General features: G+C 46.4%; 1 protein-coding gene across 7 annotated transcripts in view; it reads left to right on the forward strand.

The window, feature by feature from the left end:
* Positions 1–9,226, forward strand: part of LOC112561993 (E3 ubiquitin-protein ligase TRIM56-like) — a 34,332-nt gene extending 25,106 nt beyond the window's left edge. For 5 of the 7 annotated variants that reach the window (XM_025234893.1, XM_025234892.1, XM_025234891.1 and 2 more), the window contains exon 2: positions 1,213–9,226. In XM_025234893.1, the coding sequence (XP_025090678.1) occupies positions 1,213–2,971 (1,759 nt within the window). In that variant the 3' untranslated portion in view covers positions 2,972–9,226. The remainder of the gene's footprint in view (positions 1–1,212) is intronic. The other 2 variants (XM_025234898.1, XM_025234894.1) reach the window with 2 other exon arrangements.
* The last annotated feature ends 8,585 nt before the right edge of the window (positions 9,227–17,811 follow it).

Here is a 17,811-nt window from a genome sequence, read left to right on the forward strand (position 1 = left end):
GACACTGTACAGCGTGTACACTGTGCTATACCATACGTTGTGTATACTGTACGTGGTGTAGACTATAGTTTAGACACTGTACAGCGTGTACACTATACTATACTGTACGTTGTGTATACTGTACATTGTGTAGACTATAGTTTAGACACTGTACAGCGTGTACACTATACTATACTGTACGTTGTGTATACTGTACATTGTGTAGACTATAGTTTAGACACTATATAACGTGTACACTATACTATACTGTACGTTGTGTAGACTGTAAGCTAAATGCTGGTGTAGTAAGTGGTTGCTGCTCACCAGGGCTGCTTGGTGTGAATGTTGTGAAGTCTGACTCAGCTTGTCTTAATACACGTGTGTGGATAGTAGGAGCTGCTTACACACGTGTATGTGTGTGTGATATGTATGTAGGTGAGTCTGTACCACCTTTGTCTCCAAACAGTAAAGAGTTGAGAGAAAGACAGACACACAGACACACAGGTGTCATACACTGTAGACGCTTTGTGAGAGCCTGCACTAGTGTCTAGTCATTCCACACCTGTCTGCTAGTGTTCTACCTGTTTATCACCTGTCTACTGTCTAGTCATTCCACACCTGTCTACTGTCTAGTGTTTTGCCAGGTGGACATTGAGAACTGTTTCAAACATGGCGACTGTCTCCGTGTTTATCATTCACAAGGCGGTGTGCCAGCCTGCGAGTGTTTCTGCCTGAAAATGTCACATCTTCCTCCTCTAGCGATCTGTCTCTCTCTCTTTCCCTCTTTCCGTCTCTGTCTCTGGCAGATTCGTTAAGCTTTGCTACTATACATCATATACAATATAGACTATATACAAAATATATAATAGACAGTCTATACATATTGACAAAAGTCGTGATCCCCGCCTGCAGCAGACATCTTGTGACACAGACTGCTCGCCACTCGCTTGTCTTCCATCCACAGACGGCGGGTCACGTGCTACTAACTATTGTGTGTCTGTGTGTCTGTGTGTGTGTTGCTCCCCATACACACACGGAGGGTCACGTGCTACTACTATCTGTGTGTGTCTGTGTGTCTGTGTGTGTTGCTCCACGTGTCGGAGGGTCACGTGCTGCTACTAACGCCCGTTTTGTCCGCTGCCCCAAGTTTGTGCGACTCACGGTGAAGGCCTCCCGCAGACTAACGGTACTGACCACTGACCCCTGACCTTTTGCTGTGTGTGTGTCGCTCAGGTTTCGCCGCCGCCAGGAGCGTGAGCGCTACTTCACGCAGACCATCGACCTGAGCAACATGTCCACCACCATGGCCGGCAACAAGCTGGCCCAGGAGATCCACGACGAGTTTCTCACCTGCAAGATCTGCCTGGAGGGCTTCAAGAGCCCCAAGAGCCTGGACTGTCTGCACACCTTCTGCGAGCAGTGCATCGAGAACCACGTGGTGTCGGAGTGCAGCTACAAGAAGTACACCGACTACCGCGAGTTCACCTGCCCGCTGTGTCGGAAGCGCACGCAACTTCCGCTAGGGGGCGTCAAGAAGTTGCCCGACAACTTCTTGGTTTCGAGCCTGGGGGAGGTGGTCGCCCGTCAGCGCCCCTCCAAGTTTCCTTTCTGCGACATCTGCAAGCTGGTGAGCCGCAAGCACCGCGAGGCCACCTCCAAGTGCCTGGACTGCAACAAGCTGCTGTGCAAGGCCTGCGTGGACCTGCACCACGAGACGAAGGTGACCAAGGACCACAGCCTCTTCGACTGCGAGATCGAGAAGGACATCGAGTGCAAGGAGCACCAGGACGAGGTGGTGCGCTTCTTCTGCGAGCCGTGCGAGACGTGCATCTGCGTGCTGTGCACCTTCAACGAGCACAAGGACCACGAGATCACCCAGTTCTCGGAGGCCGTGTGCAAGTACAAGGAGGACATCCAGGAGCTGCTGCGCTCGTGCAAGTCCAAGATCGAGATATACGACACCCAGTTGGCGCTGCTGTCGCGCTGCGAGCTCATCATCAAGGAAGCGGAGCAGCGCATCCACGATGTCGCCATTCAGTTCATTGCCGACATCCGCAGCCGCGAGAAGCAGCTGGTGGACGACCTGCACGCGCTGTACGGCTCCGAGCTGATGGAGTATGTCAACCGCAAGAGCGAAATGCAGAGCAACCTGGACTCCCTCAAGAGCACCTGCAGCCTGACCGAGCTGGTGCTGAAGGGCAAGGACATCGAGCTGCTGTTGCTGAAGAAGCAGGTGCAGGACAAGCTCGGCTGCCTGTCCGAGGTCACTCTCAAGGACCTGCCGCGCTCCGTGTACAAGCAGGTCAGCTTCGTGCCCGGGTCCATGGACCTTGGCGCCCTCTGCGACCCCGAGCGCCCTCCTCGCCTGCAGACCCAGATCTCGCTGCCAGCGTCCCTGACCTCCGGGGGTTCATCCGGCGCGCACATCCGCACCACGGAGACGCAGACGGATCTGACGTCACAGCGCGACTCGCGCATGGTGTCCCGCTACATTCAGACCATGGCGCCGCACCCCGACGAGGAGGAGACCAGCAGCGGGAGCAGCAACAGCAGCAGCAGTTGCAGCAGCAGCGGCAGTACGGGAGGTGAGCAGGAGGCGGGGAGAGTGAGTTGGTACGGGGGGAGTTCTCACAAGCACGTGGCCACCGGCACCGACCTCGTCTGCACGCAGGAGAAGGCCGTCAACACGCGCTCACGCGCACTACACCAGCTGCACAGCGCCCAGGCCAAGGAGGAGACCCCGGAGGATGCTGGAGGAGGAGGCGGGGGGACCCAGGAGTCTGCTGCCTCCCCCCTGCAACGACAACACCGCCGCCGCCGCGAGCGTATTCGCCCCGTGGAGGTGGGGGTGCGCCCCACCACTTTCGGTCCCACCATGGTGGTTGCCTCCCCTGAAGGGTACGGGCCCGTGCTGACCTATAGCAGCAGTATAGAGGAGAACCACTATACCTCCTACAACCCCACTGTACACACCTCCTCCCCTCCCACGTAGACTGCTTGTGTCCTTAGTTCTCCGTCCCCTACCCCTCCCTCCACTGTTGTGGCCACCCATCTGTAGTAGTGTGCATTGCAGAGGCTAGACTTGGGATGCACGAGGTTCGGGTCTCGCAGTTGCACCTGACAGCCGCAGTCCAACTCGCATCCACCCCACTGGACGTTTCTAGTTACCTCCCTTTGAGCGTCCTAAGGGCACGTGTAGCCGGGTTCCATGAACTCACCAAACTCGGTCACATTCTGTCGCTGCCGCCCACAAGCGTGGCTGTGAGGTTCATGAGGTTCAAATCCTTTGGGACAAAATTGTCCATGGTTTCCTAGTGGCGAGGGAGGATCATGCCAGCGTCACACACACACCACACACACCATACACACACCACACTCACACCACACACACACACACCACACTCACACACACACCACACTCACACACACACTCACACACCACTCACACACTCGTTCCCACATGAAGTCAACCTCCTACAACCCAAGGCGAGTTTTCCAGCATGTTCCAATGTTTACACGCGATTTCGTTTCAGTCTCTTCTGAACGCGTGAACCTCGCAGTGGAAACCGTTGCCGCTTTCAAAATGTAACCGCAAAAACTTCCGCAGCCATCTTTTACTTTGGTGTGGGTGGTCGTGGGACACGGGGGTCACGGGGGTCAGCGGGCCTCGCAGGTACGAGCAGAAGCAGTCGGTGAGTTGTGCACCAAGTTTAACACACCTGCCGGACTACTTTCTGAGAGAAAAATAACGGCCATGCAACCCCAGTGCAGGAGACGAACCGCGTGCAAGATGCTGCGTGCTTGTCACGTGTCCTGCAGCTTCAGGCGCCACCACGAGGCTGAGGAGGCCCTGCACTGCGCAGTGAGTCTGCCTCAGCCTCAGTCGGAGACTTCATTCTTGGCTGGACACTTGCGCCTTGCTCTAGACACTTGCTGTAGACACTTTCTGTAGACACTTGCTGTAGACACTTGCGCCTTGCTCAGTGCAGCTTCCCCACCTCTCTGGCCGCTCATGGAAATGCTTTGTGCTGACACTTCCGGTGCTGCGCAAAGGCGTCAGTCGATTGCTAGTGTCAGGCTCACAGCCATGAGACCGGCGACAGAACGAAGTCTGTTCAAGGCGACAAGTTGCTTGCAATGAACGACCAACACTGAACATGACCAACGTATGAACTGTGTGCGCTGCACGTGCTCGGAGTGATCTCCCCTTTTAGCCACACGTGTGACGTCAGTCTCGCGCATGCGTCTCGAGACCACTTCCTGTGGCGTCCTTGGTGTCCCACTGGCGGTGCTTCTTGCTGTCAAACAGTAGTTTTGCTTTGTGTGACAAAGTTTGCCTGATTTTTACCTCTTTTCGGTTGGGTTTTTTTTTTCGTTCCCATCTTCCCGTGGTAGGTGTGAATGTCCAGCATGAGTAGCTTGGTGTAGCTTGTAGCCGGGACTAGCAGTCGTGAGTGGTGTTGATTGTCATGCCTAGAAGTGAGCTTTGCCGTTAATTGAGTAAGCTGAATAGAAGGACTTCTCTACAGTCCCTACTCTCGTCTTCTGTTGCGACTGGCAGGCAGTGGAAGGTCTGTAGCTTTGTCATTCACCTTACAGACGACTAAGCAATCATCACTTGTTGACGAGTTTAACCCTTTAGTCCCTGTTTGTAAATGTCAGCGGGTCGTGTAGTGACCTCATGACTCATTCTACCCGGAGACTAGTGCAACCGTTGAGTTTCTTCAATACTTCATCGCGCCATCCAGTGGACCATCCTGGAGAGACTCTCTTGTGTACAAGATAACGGAGAAGGGAGGATAATTATACCAGAATGATGTGAGTGATACACATACACTGATGACGTGGCTGGATGTGGACAGACATTTATCTTTGCTAGAGGACGCATGGTGCTCGGAGTGCCTGAGGTCGAGTGTTGATGAAATGTCATTGGCAGTGGACATGGCGGATGTTGTCAGGTGTTGTCGCCGCTGTGTACAGCAAGAGATCGAGTGAGTGGTGTGTGTGACACGTGACGTGTGTGTCTTCCAAACACCAACTGATGTCACAATCAAGTTGTCGTGTGGAACATGTTCCTACTCGCCCTGTAGTAGCCGCACCACGTGACCCCACGGCTCCTGTCCCAGGTGACACAGCACGGACTGTACAACTTCTGTCTGCTTGTTAACCTTCTCGTTATTCTTAGTGATGTCAACTTTGTCCCCCGCCCACCCATCTTCATTTGTTTTTCTGTTTTCATAATATGATAGCAAAGTCTCTAAACTTGTGATTACTCACCTGCACGTGTTTATATCTACCTCGTTGTTTGTTGTCAAGTCCTGACGAAACTAGTCACGATGACGTTTCATACAATGTCTGTGCAGGGAAGCTTTGAACACCTGGTGACCTGCTCACCCGCAGCCTGGCACAGGGCGCCAACCGCAATTAGCTTTAATCCACCCCTTTAAAAACTCATTAGCTTGGAAAGTTTTCTGAGCAGGTGTTTGTCTTGGAGAAATCGTAGGCAGACTTCTCGCGGCTGACGGAATCAGCGGGTTGTTTGTTTGTTTGTTTGTTTGGTTGTTTGTTTGTTTGTTTGCTTGATGGCCTTGTTGCTTTATTTGATCCCGAGTACAGCGCCAACAGCAGAGAGCCCAGGTGTCACTTGATGCTGCACTGAGTATGTTGAGACAGCAATGAGGTCATGCCTGTCACGTGGACAGGTGTCGCCACTCGACATGGTCAGTCCAACAGTTAGGCCCTGTAGCAGATAATCACGTGACAAACGTTTCGTCAGTTCTGTCATCCTGTGTCATCCTCGCTTGTTGTAGTTGTCACCTAGCCTCATTACAAGCAGCTGACCACTCACCTGTGCCTGTAGGTGTGTGTGGTGTTGTAGCCTCACCTTTTAGTTTCTCTTCTTGTTGCAGTTACTCAAAGTACGGCAAGGGCTAGTCCTGCGGTTCGTTTCCCATCCAGGCCCGTGAAGTGACGTCACAACTCACCTGGACGCTAGTGACCACGTGTCTAGCCACCACTAGTCAGTACACCAGTGCATGTGTACCACTGACACGCGTACATGTGTACCATTGCCAGTACACGTGTCCTCACAGCATGACCGCTGCTTGCTAACCTGTAGACGCTTGGCAGTAGATGAGGATGTAGATGCTGCTGTTGACTTCAGCCGTGGTTGTAGATGTTTTGTTTGCAAGTTTGTAGCTTTTAGCTGTCGGCAGTGATGTCAACAAAGAACGCATTTGATGGCTTGGCTTGATGACACGCCACACGCTGGCTGTAGGGAGGTTTCTCACCTGCACTCACAGACAAACTGCCATCGCCAGGCGAAATCAGGGAAAGGAGTTGCTCAACAGTAAACAGCTCGGGACATGCATGAACCACACACGAAAGGCTGAGTTGAGTGAAACAGTTGTTTGCATCTTATCATTCACAGCAAGAGAAAGACAAGATAACTTTTGGTGGCGAGTGAGCAACACTCACTGAGCATGTCTGCCTTCTGAACATGGTGACAGCATTAGTGCCACGGTTCTGTGAAAAATAATAATGTAGAAATAATGCACAATCCACATATCTGAATAGACCTTGTACACTACATGTACAGCTGGAAAATCTGAAATTCAAAGAAAATGAAACCATTTTGTCATTGCATGTCTGTGTGGCGACTGTAGCCAACATGTGTCACCTATTTGCTGCAGTGCCAGCCTCAGTCCATGCATACAAGGCTACAATGGTCTTGAGACTGTTTGAGACAACAAGTCAACAAGTACACAGGAGGGGCAGTGTATGCTCCCCAGTCAGACACAAAATGAAGTCTGTTGACAATGTTTTCTGCCAACTGGTAAATCATGGAAACTCCCAGAAAATGGGCTTTTAAGTTTACAAATTGTGTGTGAGCTTTTTTCAAACATTTTTGACCTGGAGAAGACTACAGAGCTTTGTCTCCCGCTGACATCATTAGTTTGTAATGACAAACCTGAGTACCTGGCTGTTCCTGCACCACCTACTCTCATCCTTTGTCTTGTAGTTTGTCACCTTTCCTCTCTCTCCCTGTAACCCTGATTTGTGCATGCTGGAAACTAACTCTCAAGCTTGCAGTTGTTTCCTCACTGACCTCCTCACCTACCGGTCTGGAACCAGAGAAACCAATGAAACTGCCTTGGAAACAAGTCAGTCTGGCCTTCACTTTCACATCCCAGTCTGCACTTCCTGTAGAACTTGCCATTATCTCTTCACTGAGATTTCAAGTATTAAATTTGTGTTTGAAATGTGCCTGGCTGCTGCATGTCTTGCTGCACATATTTTAAGGACTTGTTACACTGAAGTCTGTGTCTGTTCCCAGCATCAAGATGGTCACTGAGCCCTCAGGGCCCAGGGGCACTGCTACCACTTTTTACAAACTTTTTTCTGAGAAGTCCTCAGGTTTGAAGAGGCAGTGGACAATGTTGTACAAGTGACTAAGCCATAAGGACGAATGGGACATGTTTCACAGCAGGACTGTGTCAACAGTTAGCAAGCATCATGTCATGTCATGTCATGAAGGCGTCAGAGTCTGCTGTTGTGCTGCTGCTATTATTATTATGTCAACAATTAGTAATAATCAGTTTGTCATGTCATGAAGGCCTCAGACATCTGCTTTTGTTGTGCTATTATAGATGTCAAAATTAGCATATTATACACATTCAAAAATCAGCATGTGATAGATGTCAAAGTTGGAATATTATACTCTCAAAATTAGCATATTGTACTGTCAAAATTAGTATATTATGCATAATCCAAATTTCCAGAGCGTTAGTGTAATAAATAAGACTTTATTTATCCCTGAGAGCTAGTATGTATACACACTTGTCTTTTTCATGTTTAGTGAAACATTTATTTGCTTTGTATTTTACTCGTTGTTTGAAGCTTGGAGTGAAGAATTATTGACTCTGTGACAGGTGTAGCATCAGTAACAGTACATGCAACACCTTCAACACCTGTAGTCGGCTTACAAAATAATATGTTTGTTTATATAGTATGACCTTCACAACACAGCTGCTAAATTCTACTCCTATACCACCTTGTACACAGCTTGGCTGTGTCTGGGAAAACCGTTTTGTGGTAAACATCTAACTTTTGTTTTTTTGTACAAGTTTGTTGGGTTTAAATTTTATTAAGGCAAATTCCAAACGACATCAAGGCATGACACCGTGTGGCCTACCTGCAGTGTCATCACTAGAAATATATTTATATAAGTATATAGACGACAGCAATGCTTTGGTGGAAGGGAAGGTGATGGGACAGGTGTTACCAACTGTCTTGACGCTCACCTGTTTATCAAGTATAGGTCCCCCTCACCTCACCATGTGTTTACAGGGCTGCCTGCCTCATTTCATGTAGCCTGAGCTACTGGGGTAAACCACCACCACCATCATCACGGGGGAGTCGGTCATAGAGCCTGTATGCAGGCGACACAGGTAATCAATGCAGACGACACAGGTAATCAATGCAGACGACACAGGTAATCAATGCAGACGACACAGGCAATCAAAGGCAACTTGTGTCTCACTGAACAGTGTGTTAGTCACGGGCTTGTGCAATACTTTTTCTTCACCTTTTTGGGGCAATACAACACCAGCCAGTCAATATATTTGCTTAGAATTTTGAAACACACTTTTGAGGTTAACCTCGAGATATTACATCTTTCAATCTGAATGTTATATATGTGTGCATATATATATAATGATGTTATCTGCGTATTCTTCTTAGATTTTTAACTATTTTGTTAGGATGGTAACGAGGGTCTTTCTCGGTGTAGAGGACATTTGGAATGACTGTTGAGCAGGTGACTAGTCAAAGTCCAGTCAACACATGTTCCTACCAAAGAAGGGAAGATCCGTCTACCTGGTCTTACGCTTGTTGTCTCCCATCCTCTTACTTTACCCCACCCTCACCTACTTGTGAATACTGAGGATGTCTTGCCTACTTCTGCTGGTAAATAATAGGCGTGGGAGGGAGGGGTGTGAGGGTGCACGTGCCAAATATGTGAGTCTCTCAGTGCACGCAGCTCGTGCACGTCCTACCCTTAGGGTTGTCACCATCATGTCTTACAATGAGTCTGTTGTTTTAATGATATGGAGATTTCTGTTTTGTCACAAATAATGTGTTTGTCATCGTTCCATCGGTGTTGATTTTGTTGTGTTCATCTGGAAATGTCCCCTCACCTCCAGAAGGTGCGTTAGGCCAATGGTTAATAAACTCAAATCTCATGGTACTTTATGGCTGTCTGTGTGTTTGTGTGTCTGTGTGTTGGGATGGATTGAACCAGAAAATGTCAGTCGGTGTTCATCTAATGTCGTCAAGTTTGTAACAACGACATTGGAGAAGAGGTTTGACAGCCTCAGCCTTGAGCACAAAGGGAGACTGCTGGTGTCACACCTGGTCCGTCAACAGGTTTACAGTCGGTGATGTCACACTCACGACTGACTTGTACAAACGGTGCATGCGTGCACCTTGCACCAGCTTTGCCAAAATAAACACAAATCCACTTTGCAAAAGGCGAGCATGCAGTGAAGGGCGTGTACACGTCCTACAGCTCACGGACCTCACTAACAACACTGACCTCACTGCCCACACTGACCTCACTGCCCACACTAACCTCACTGCCAAAACTGACCTCACTGGCCAGAGATGCCCTGTGGCAAGGACGATCTTTGTGAAAAGTACAACTTGATTGTCTCAACTCGTCGAACTCCTGTGGTTCAACACTCATTCATACAATCCAAGGAAAATACAAAGAATTTAACAATGTGGAAGTCAGCATCAGCACGGAAATATTCCTCGTGTCTAATGTTAGTTGTGTAGTTTTGTCACCCGTTCCACAAAATCCATGGAATTGATAATCTCAAAATGTTAAACATCCGATCACCGCGTAGTAACTTTCCCTTCGCAAATATAACAACACACACACCTCACACACACACCTCACACACTCACCTCACACACACTCACCTCACCCTCACTCACCTCTCACACACACCTCACACCTCAGACATGCTATAGCAACTATACATACAAAAAAAACCACCATATCATAAAAACAAAGACTGGGAAGCATTTACTTGTGACTGTGCATGAGCAATCCTCACTCACACACACTCACCATGTCTATTGCTTACTGGCTGAAATTCATTAATTAAGCAAAGTCGTCCATTGCACATGAGGTTTAGTGGCAGGAGCACAAAGCAAGTGTCCGGTGATGAGGCCAAGCACAGCGACATTCCGTTCACCACCGTCATCCATGCCACTGCTACTCCGTCAGGCGATGCTGCAACACTCATTTGTCAAGCAACCAAACTTGTGCAATGACAGACATTAGCCATAGAATCGCTACATCTCTACATGCCACTCACTAATGACAGTCTACAAGAAACACAGCTCAGACTCAGAGGATGTCCAGCAAGGTTTGACCCACCCAATAAAAACCTCGAAACATCAGGAAAACTGCTTGAAGGTCTGTGATCCGGTGATGTTTGGCAAGACACGGTTCACTTCCTCTGTGGCGCTGGGCCAGTGAGTTCTACCAGTTATTCCGTGTGGTTGTGTACGGTGCAACGAGAACACACATCCATGGGAAAGGACAAAAATAGACGTAGACTCACAGACGAGACAAAATGATAAGACAGCAGCCCCTTCAATCAGTCAAACAAACATCTTCATCTATCAATGCTGGAAATTGCTCACATCACACATGAGGATTAAATAAAACCAGTTGTAAGTATGGTTCAGTAGAAGCAGCAAGAGTATTTCAGAGAACACATCAACAAATAATTACACCATTGTGACTGCTCACTGTTCATGGTACAAGGTGGCAGCTGTCATGTGGTGCAGCAGAAACCAGTGACATCTTCTGTCCATGCATGGTAAATGCTCCCCTCTCCTGCTCCACACCCACCTCCCATCAGGGCTGGCTCTGAGTGTACAAGCTGCTTGTGCTATGCTGTGATTTCTTACTACAATCTGTTTCTCTCAATTCTAATCCTCTGAATTCCAGTCATAAAACTCTATCTGATGACCAGCATGTTGATATATAGTCACAGCTTTTAACTACTGCACATCGAAACAGTGGAACGTTTCCCAGTTCATATCCACCTCTTACAACTATCGGTGAATCTTTTTTTAAAGCATATCTTCTCCATGACCACTGCTACCAAAAAAGTCCACGTAATACTAGTTTCTCGATTGTCCGTTTTCTTTTCTGACTTCTACTGATCAGTGGACAAGCCTCTGTAGATTACCTGATGTCACTGCCTGCGAGCCTAACCTGCCTCTTCTTTACATCTTGACTGTATTCTTGAGGTTTTTCTCATTTTATTCCCATCCTTCCATTCTTTCGCATTCTGTAGGTTGTTTGTGTCTCAAGAACCGAATAAGGACCTGACTGTGCTAAAAAAATCCCATGTAATTAGTATTATTATCATATCCATCATAAACATTATTAAATATTATATTATAAACACATGTTAGTCATGACTGGGACTTATTTCAAGACTAGCTGCAATGTTGCCTGGTGCATGCTGTTGAGACAACTTTCAATACCAGCAAGATTCTCCCTTTATTACATTATTCCCTCTCCACACATGAAAACTGCCATACAGGCTCAGCGTGTTCCAATGCTGAACACTAGTCTGCAAATGTTGAGTTAACTTCTGCAGATTAACAGAAGGGAATGGCTTCTTCTGGCGGAAGTGACTGAATCCATCAACTTCACTCATAAAATACAGACAAGAGTTTAGAGATGATAGCAGCCATAACAAAATAATGGAGGAAAAGACCACAAAAACATAAGCAAGGAAATTTGTGGAGAGCAGGGTCGAGAAACACTTTAAGATGGCAGTATTTTGTACATCCTTAGTTAATAATGCAATCTATTTTATGCATATTTGTTCACAGAGTGGTCCCTAGGGGCAGAAAGCAAGGTCATTTAAAATCTGGAAACATGAAACCAAAAGTACAACTACAAAGGCTCTTTTACAATTCCAAATGATTTGATTCCTTCCTGCCTGCCGTGTAACTCAGACAAAGCTGCCATGTTTTAGTTCTCATTGGGTTCCTTCAATGGCATGTATCTGATAAACTAGGCTGTGTACATATCTTATATGCTAGGAAGGATGTGACTGCATCAAAACCACATCAACAAAAACAAACATTAAAGTGAAAAAAGTTGTGTAGGTGCCTTTAGGTTTTATTTATTCCTGAAAGAATGATATGACATGCAATTCTTGCGCCCCATTCTGCCCGCTCTTCCTGTGCTTGGGTCCATTTCTTTGCTTATAATCTCCAGCATGAAAGTCACATTGAGCGTATGGCAACAGCAGCATTGTGTGGCTCCTTATTATGTCAGTCCGCGTCTAGTGGTGGCCTTTGTTCAATCATAACATGCAAGAAACATTTTCACTAAAGAGTTGATTCAGCTGTTTTCACATCGATGACAGAACAGTCTAAGATTAGCTAACTATCCCTGACAGATGCAAACTTGTATAAAAACAGTTTCTTTTTGTGCCTTTCTGCTTCACAAGGTCACACCATAATTAAACTTGTTTCTTCCTATTCAACTTTTTCTTAATTTTAGTAGACCACACAACACCTTTGGTTCACTGTCCCAGTCTTTTCACTGTGGGATGATCTGCTGTCTGCATCACATAAATCCCACTTATTCAGTCACTTGACAGTAAGAAACTTCTCTTAAGTTAGTGTTGTTGTTTTTTGGAATTTTATGCCGTGCCAGCAACTAAGGCTATATCATGGCAATAAAAGGGATTTTTGCGTTTAAAAGTTTCGAGATAATTCTCCAGTTATTAATCTTAAAAACAAATCAGGATAATAAATGAACTAAATGTTAAAGAAAAAAGGTGGTGTTAAAAGGGTGGTGGAGCCCAAAAAGGCCACCAACATCCCAGAAATTAAATGAGCTATATCTAACTGTGAAAAATTATATTTGATGAAAGAGTCCTATCTTTTTAAAAAAAAACCACAAATAGCTGCCGATGGGACGGACCTAAATAAGATGTATACTGAGTTTATTGTAAAAAAAAAAAAAACTGTCGTCGGATGGTCTGGAGCTCTGGACAGATAATTAGAAGGTGTAAAACGTTGAGATGTCCCTTACACCAGGGGCAGCCTGGTGGTTGCTCCCCTCGCAAGAGGTATCCTTGCGTGGCATATGTGTGTCCTATCTTTAGTCTTGTAAGGACCACCTCCTCCCGCCTTGTGGTGTGACACAAGGGTGGGCGGTCAGAAAGACAGGGAAGAGTGGCGAATAATTTATTCTGACAGAGGGTGTTCCAGAGGTTTTGCCATAAAGTCAGTATGTAGGTTGTAAGTAAAGTTTTACAGTCAGATGAAATAAGGAACTGTATTTTACCAGGGGACTGACATGCAGCCTTAGCAGCCTGGTCTGCTCGAACATTGCCTGGAATACCAGAATGGCCAGGAGCCCAGATAAAGACAATGTCCTTATTTTGTTGGATAAGTGCTGAATGAATTTTATGAATCTTGACCACAAGGGGGTGGTCAGAATCATTTGAGATAAGAGCTTGGAGAGCAGAAAGAGAGTCTGAAATTATCAGAAAGTTGTGCTCCGAAGAGCGGTGAGCATGCTGCAAGGCAAGCAAGATGGCATAAAGTTCTGCTGTAAAGATAGAACTTTCGTCTGCCAGTCGGACTGAAGCAGCCCGTTGTGGTTGGCAGGATGGAACTGCTGCCGCAGCGACTGGGCCACCACTTGGGATTTTGGAGCCATCTGTAAAGATTGAACAGAATGTGTTGAAGGTAGATGGGGTCACTAGTGTCCCCTTTTTTGAAAGTTGTAAGATCAAAGCGGATCTCTGGAACAGGAAGAATCCAAGGAGGAGTTGTTTGTGGAGGTAAAGGCTCTACCTGATTGATATCTACTCCGGCAGCTTGAAGGTGAGGTGCTACTCGGAGTGATAGAGACTTTTGTTCCTTGGTACGAATGGCATACAGGGCAGCACGCTGAGGTCTGAAGACAGCACGATACGCAGGATTCCCAGGATGGGATTTTAAGCGACAGGCATACGATAGCATGAGTTTCAAACGACGGAGAGAAAGTGGAGGCTCACCAGCTTCTGCGTACAAACTTTGGGCACCCAAGCAGATGCGGAGCCCTTGATGATGAATTGGATCAAGAGTTTTAAGGTAGGCCTCTCGAGCAGAGCCATAGATAATGGATCCATAGTCTAGCTTTGAGCGGATCAGGGCACGGTAGAGACGTAGCAGAACCGTGCGATCCGCTCCCCAGCTGACATGGCCAACTACTCTAAGAATGTCAAGGCTTTCTGACAAGATAGGCGTAGAGATTTGATATGAGGTAGAAAGGACAGTTTACGGTCAAAGATGACCCAAGAAAATTTAACCTTTGGACCACCTTGAGTATCGTGCCTTTGACAGTGATAGAAGGGTTTGGAAACATACCTCTCAGTTTGCAAAAAGTGGATGCATACTGACTTCGTAGGAGAGAAATTGAAGCCGTTTTCTATCAGCCATCTTTGTACTGCATTACGCACAGCTGAAGCCGGCGTTCGAGGCATGGAAGGGAGCGGCCTCGTATGCAGATAGCAAAGTCATCTACATACAAAGAGGCCTCTAAACCTGGACAGACTGATTTCAAGATGGAGTCGATTTTGATGTTGAAAAGAGTTGGAGAAAGAATGCTGCCCATTTCCTGTTCCTGAGGATCAGACAGTATAGACCCTACTCTGACTGAAATGGCGGTTTGAAAGAAAATTCTCGATGAACGAGTGGCATACGACCCCGGAAGCCCAGGGCATGGAGGGTCTAACAGAATACCCGCTTCCAGGTAGTGTCGTATGCCTTCTCTAAATCAAAAACACCCTAGAACATGTTTCTTTGCCGACAAAAGCGTCCCTGACAAAGGTTTCAAAACGGACCAAGTGGTCAGGGTGCTGCGGCGTGTGTAGCGCGTGTGTGTAGTGTGTAGTGTGTGTAGTGTGTAGTGTGTGTATGTGGTGTGTAGTGGTGTCTGTAGTGTGTAGTGTGTGTGTGTGTAGTGTGTGTAGTGTGTGTGTTGTGTTGTGTAGTGTGTGTTGTAGTGTGTAGTGTGTGTGTGTGTAGTGTGTTGTGTGTGTGTGTGTGTGTTGTGTGTGTGTGTGTTGTGTGTCTGTAGTGTGTGGTGTGTGTGGTGTGTGTATGTGTTGTGTGTAGTGTGTGTGTGTGTGTATTGTGGTATCTTGTGTGTGTGTAGTGTGTGTGTGTAGTGTGTGTGTATGTTTTAGTGTGTGTTTAGTGATATGTAGTGTGTTTGTATGTGTGGTGTGTGTTGTGTGTGTTGGGTGTGTGTATGTGTGGGGTGTATGGGTGTGTTTATGTTGTTGTGTGTGTGTGTGTGTTGTGATGTGTAATGTTGTGTTGTGTGTGTAGTGTTGTGTATATGATATGTGTATGTTGTTGTGGGGTGTGTAAATGTCTAGTGTGTTGTTTGTGTAGGATGTGTATGTTTGTATGTTTTTTGTGTGGGGGGTTTGTGTGTTTGTGTGTGTGTGTAGTTGTTTTGGTGTACTGGCTTAGTGTGTGTTCTGTGTGTGTGTATGTGTATTGTGTGTGTGTAGTGTGTGTGTTGTGTAGTGTTGTGTGTTATGTGTGTGTCATGTGTGTGAGTGTGTGTTTGTGTGTGTTTGTGTGTGTGTTGTGTGTGTGTATGTGTAGTGTGTGTGTGTTGTGTTGTTTTGTGTGTAGGTTGTATGGTGTTGGTGTGTGTGTGTGTTAAAATTTTGTGTGTTGGTTATTGTGTTAGTTGTGTTTTTTTTTAAGTGTTGTGTGTTATGTGTGTGTGTGTGTGTCGTAGTGTAATGTGTGTAGTGTGTGTATGTGTAGTGTGTAGTTGTGTGGTGTGGATGTGTGTCCTATTCTGGTTGTTGTGTATGTTGTGTGTGTTCTTGTGTAGTTGTTGTGTGTAGTGTGGTTGTAAGTGTGGTGCTTATGTGTGTTAGTTGTTTTGTTGTGTTTGTGTGTTGTGTTTTTGTGCCTGGTGCTATGTAGTTTGTGATGTTGTGTGTAATGTTGTTTGCTGGGGTTGTATGTGTGTGTTGTGTTTTGTGTGCTATGTGCAGGTATGGTGTGTAGTGTGGTGTGTGGGAGTGTAGTGAGGGTCATGGTTGTAGTGTGGTTTGTGGGGTTGTAGTTCGGGTTGTATGTTAGTGTGTAGTGTGTAGTGATGTGTTGTAAGGGTGTCATGTTTAAGTGTGCGGTATGTGTATAGTGTGTGTAGTGGCGCCTGTGGTGTGGTGTCAGTGTGTTGTGACGTATTGTGTAGGTGTGCTAGTGTTGTGTAGGTGTGTGTTGTGTGTGTATGATGTATGTGTTGTATTGTGTATTGTAGTGTGTGTGTGTTGTAGTATGCTGTGACTTGTGTTGTAGTTGTGTAAAGTTGGTGGTGTGTATGTGTTGTTAGGTCGGTGGGTTTGTGGTATTGGTGGTTGGTAGCTATGTCGCTAGTAGCCTACACTTGTATGTCGTGTGTTATATAGTATGTGTGTTAGTGTGTGTATGTGTGTGTGTATGTCGTTGGTAGATGTCAATTGTGTGCTAGGTTCAGTGTGGGTGTAGTGATATTGTGCTTATACATGTATTTGTGTGGTATGTGTGTATGTTGTTGTAGTGTGTGTGTAGTGTATGGTGGAAGCTGTATATGTGTGTGTATGTGCGTAGTGTGTATATGTGTGGTGCGTTGTATGGTGTAGTGTGGTGTGTGGTATGTGTGTGCTATATGTGTGTGTCGTGGTCATAGTATTGAGTGTGTGTGATGTGTGTGGTATGTTGTGTATATGCTATGTGTGTAGTTTGTGTTAGTCGTGTGAGTGTGTTATAATTGTAGGTGTGTATGTGTGTATGGGTAGTGGTGTGTGTCTATGAGCAGACATGTTCCTCTGATGCATACTTGTCTGCAAACTGTCACTTGTTTTGTCTATTTTTGTAACTGAAATCACTTCCAGTACTGCCCATGGAATAATAAAGCGTGGTCGTTCTGATCTCCATACAAACCATTTAAATACATTCAAAGTCATATCATTGCTTAGATGCGTAAAGTGGTTGCTTTTGTCTTTAGTTGTGATAACCACTTGCTAAGACAAGTGAGAAAACAAATCGCGATATGAAGCGTAAATATTTGTAGAGTTTAGTCCATTTGGTCAATGTGGTCTTGTGCTCAATCATCTCTTTCCTCACATATCTTGTCGCGCTGGTCTCATTTCGTTCATTAAAAATTATTAGTAGTTACTTTCTGCTTTGACAGTTTGCAGTGTTTCTATTTTTTTCATAGTTTATTTTTGTATGTCGCTGTGTGGAAGCCAATAGTCGAGTGGTCACAGCGAGTGAGTCCGTAGGCGCTCAGTTCACTACCCACGTGGCTACAAACAAACAGTTTTTTTCACTTTTCCACTTCCAATGGTCGAATACTAGACCGTTTATTTTTCGCCCATATTGCGAGGGGTCGGAGAAAGAGTCCCCCTCCCCCGTGTCAACCGCCATCGGGTAGACCTGGGGCGAGGCAAGGGAAATATAGAGACTTGCACTTTAAACCCTGAGCATCAATAAGAGCAAAGAGAGACAAAATAATAAAAATCAAACATTACGATGCATTATCTTGTGGTGCGCTTGCGATGGTGGTGTGTTTGGTGCTTCCTCCCACAGGTCTATGCAGTGATACGGTACGGGGATTTGCGGGTCGCGTTTGCTGTATGTAGGATAAATGTCAAGTCTCTTACATCGTCTTCGCTCTCGTATGTATTTTGATGAGATTGATGTATGATCCTCTCTTCTCGG

This window comes from Pomacea canaliculata, linkage group LG4 (assembly GCF_003073045.1).
Source record: "Pomacea canaliculata isolate SZHN2017 linkage group LG4, ASM307304v1, whole genome shotgun sequence".
Classification (NCBI taxonomy): domain Eukaryota; kingdom Metazoa; phylum Mollusca; class Gastropoda; order Architaenioglossa; family Ampullariidae; genus Pomacea; species Pomacea canaliculata.